We start from the raw sequence: 1,150 nt of genomic DNA, 5'->3' as shown, positions 1-1,150 counted from the left end.
TATTTATATGTTATTTTTTATAGGGACTATGCATGAATGTATAAATGCAACATGTTTGTGTGTGTTTGTGTAGTATGTACCAAAATCGCCCCTCCATTAATCTATACGAAATCATATAATTAGTATATAGTTTATCCAATCTGTATGTAAGAGGTTGGCACATATCCTTCTTCGTTGCCCTTCCGTACTCGAGTCCAACCATCTCCACTGTCGTACTCCATAACATCATATGTCTCATCAGCATGTAAACTCAATGATGATCCCTCCGTGGCTATGAGAAAGCAAATTTTGTAGATAATTTATTAATTTTAAACTAAATACAACATGGGGGAAAAAATCAGTAAAGTTCAGTAACGTATATTGTAACTGGAGCCAAAAATATGGAGCAGTGTGGAATTATTTTAAAAACATTAGACTTGCATTCTTGACAAGGCCTTTTACCTATGTTTTAAGGAGCATAAATGGGTACCCGGTTCACTACTGGGGAGGAAAACAACGGCGTGGAAAGGAAGTGGCCACTCTACCACACAATGCTGAGGCTTAGTACGATGGGCTAACAGCTCATTCCCCTACATTCAGTTATAAATACGGGACTACCTTTACCCTTTATTATGTTAACTAATATAATATGTGGCCAAATTTTAATTGCATCTGAAAATGAGTTACAATTTTGTTATTTTTTAAAATAACATATGCACTATGTTTGCATTCAGCATTTTGCTTACTGTGTATTATAATAAGTTAATAATTATTAGTTAAGATCTGACAGAAATAATACTGTTTTTATATTCTTTTACATAAGATCCTTTAATTGGCTAATAATCTCTTCATTTATTCATAGAAACCAATCTGTAAACCAATTTGTTTCGCACATATACAGACCAAATTATTATTATAACATTTACCTTCAAAGGAGTAGAGTGCAAGACAAGTGCATAAAACAGTCTCATCAATAAATTCGTCATCTTCAAACGTACTTTCAGGACGTATGTTCTGGATATCCACACTGCAAGATAAATTAATTTGTCAGTAAAAAAATGTGTCATGAAACTGACAAAATCAGTTACAATCCCATTTCACTTATTTTTTTTTAAATAATAAAGTTAATGTAATTTTGTTAATTGTTAATGTATTTTTTAATAATGATGTG

At 31.8% G+C, this 1,150-nt stretch overlaps 1 protein-coding gene across 1 annotated transcript; it reads right to left on the bottom strand.

Annotated features, from left to right (window-relative positions):
- Positions 1-6: 6 nt before the first annotated feature.
- On the bottom strand, positions 7-1,006 carry LOC117100673 (formin-binding protein 1-like; the record flags this gene model as incomplete). Its single annotated transcript, XM_033240460.1, has 2 exons — positions 7-271; positions 906-1,006. Coding segments are annotated over 2 exons (241 nt in total), but the record flags the coding sequence as incomplete, so codon positions are not given.
- Between the last annotated feature and the right edge of the window lie 144 nt (positions 1,007-1,150).

The sequence above is a fragment of the Anneissia japonica genome, unplaced genomic scaffold, assembly GCF_011630105.1.
Source record: "Anneissia japonica isolate Jap-2015-1 unplaced genomic scaffold, ASM1163010v1 scaffold53437_len1150_cov184_single, whole genome shotgun sequence".
Lineage (NCBI taxonomy): Eukaryota > Metazoa > Echinodermata > Crinoidea > Comatulida > Comatulidae > Anneissia > Anneissia japonica.
The sequence above is the reverse complement of the archived record's forward strand: the minus strand, read 5'-3'. Positions and strand labels throughout refer to the sequence as shown.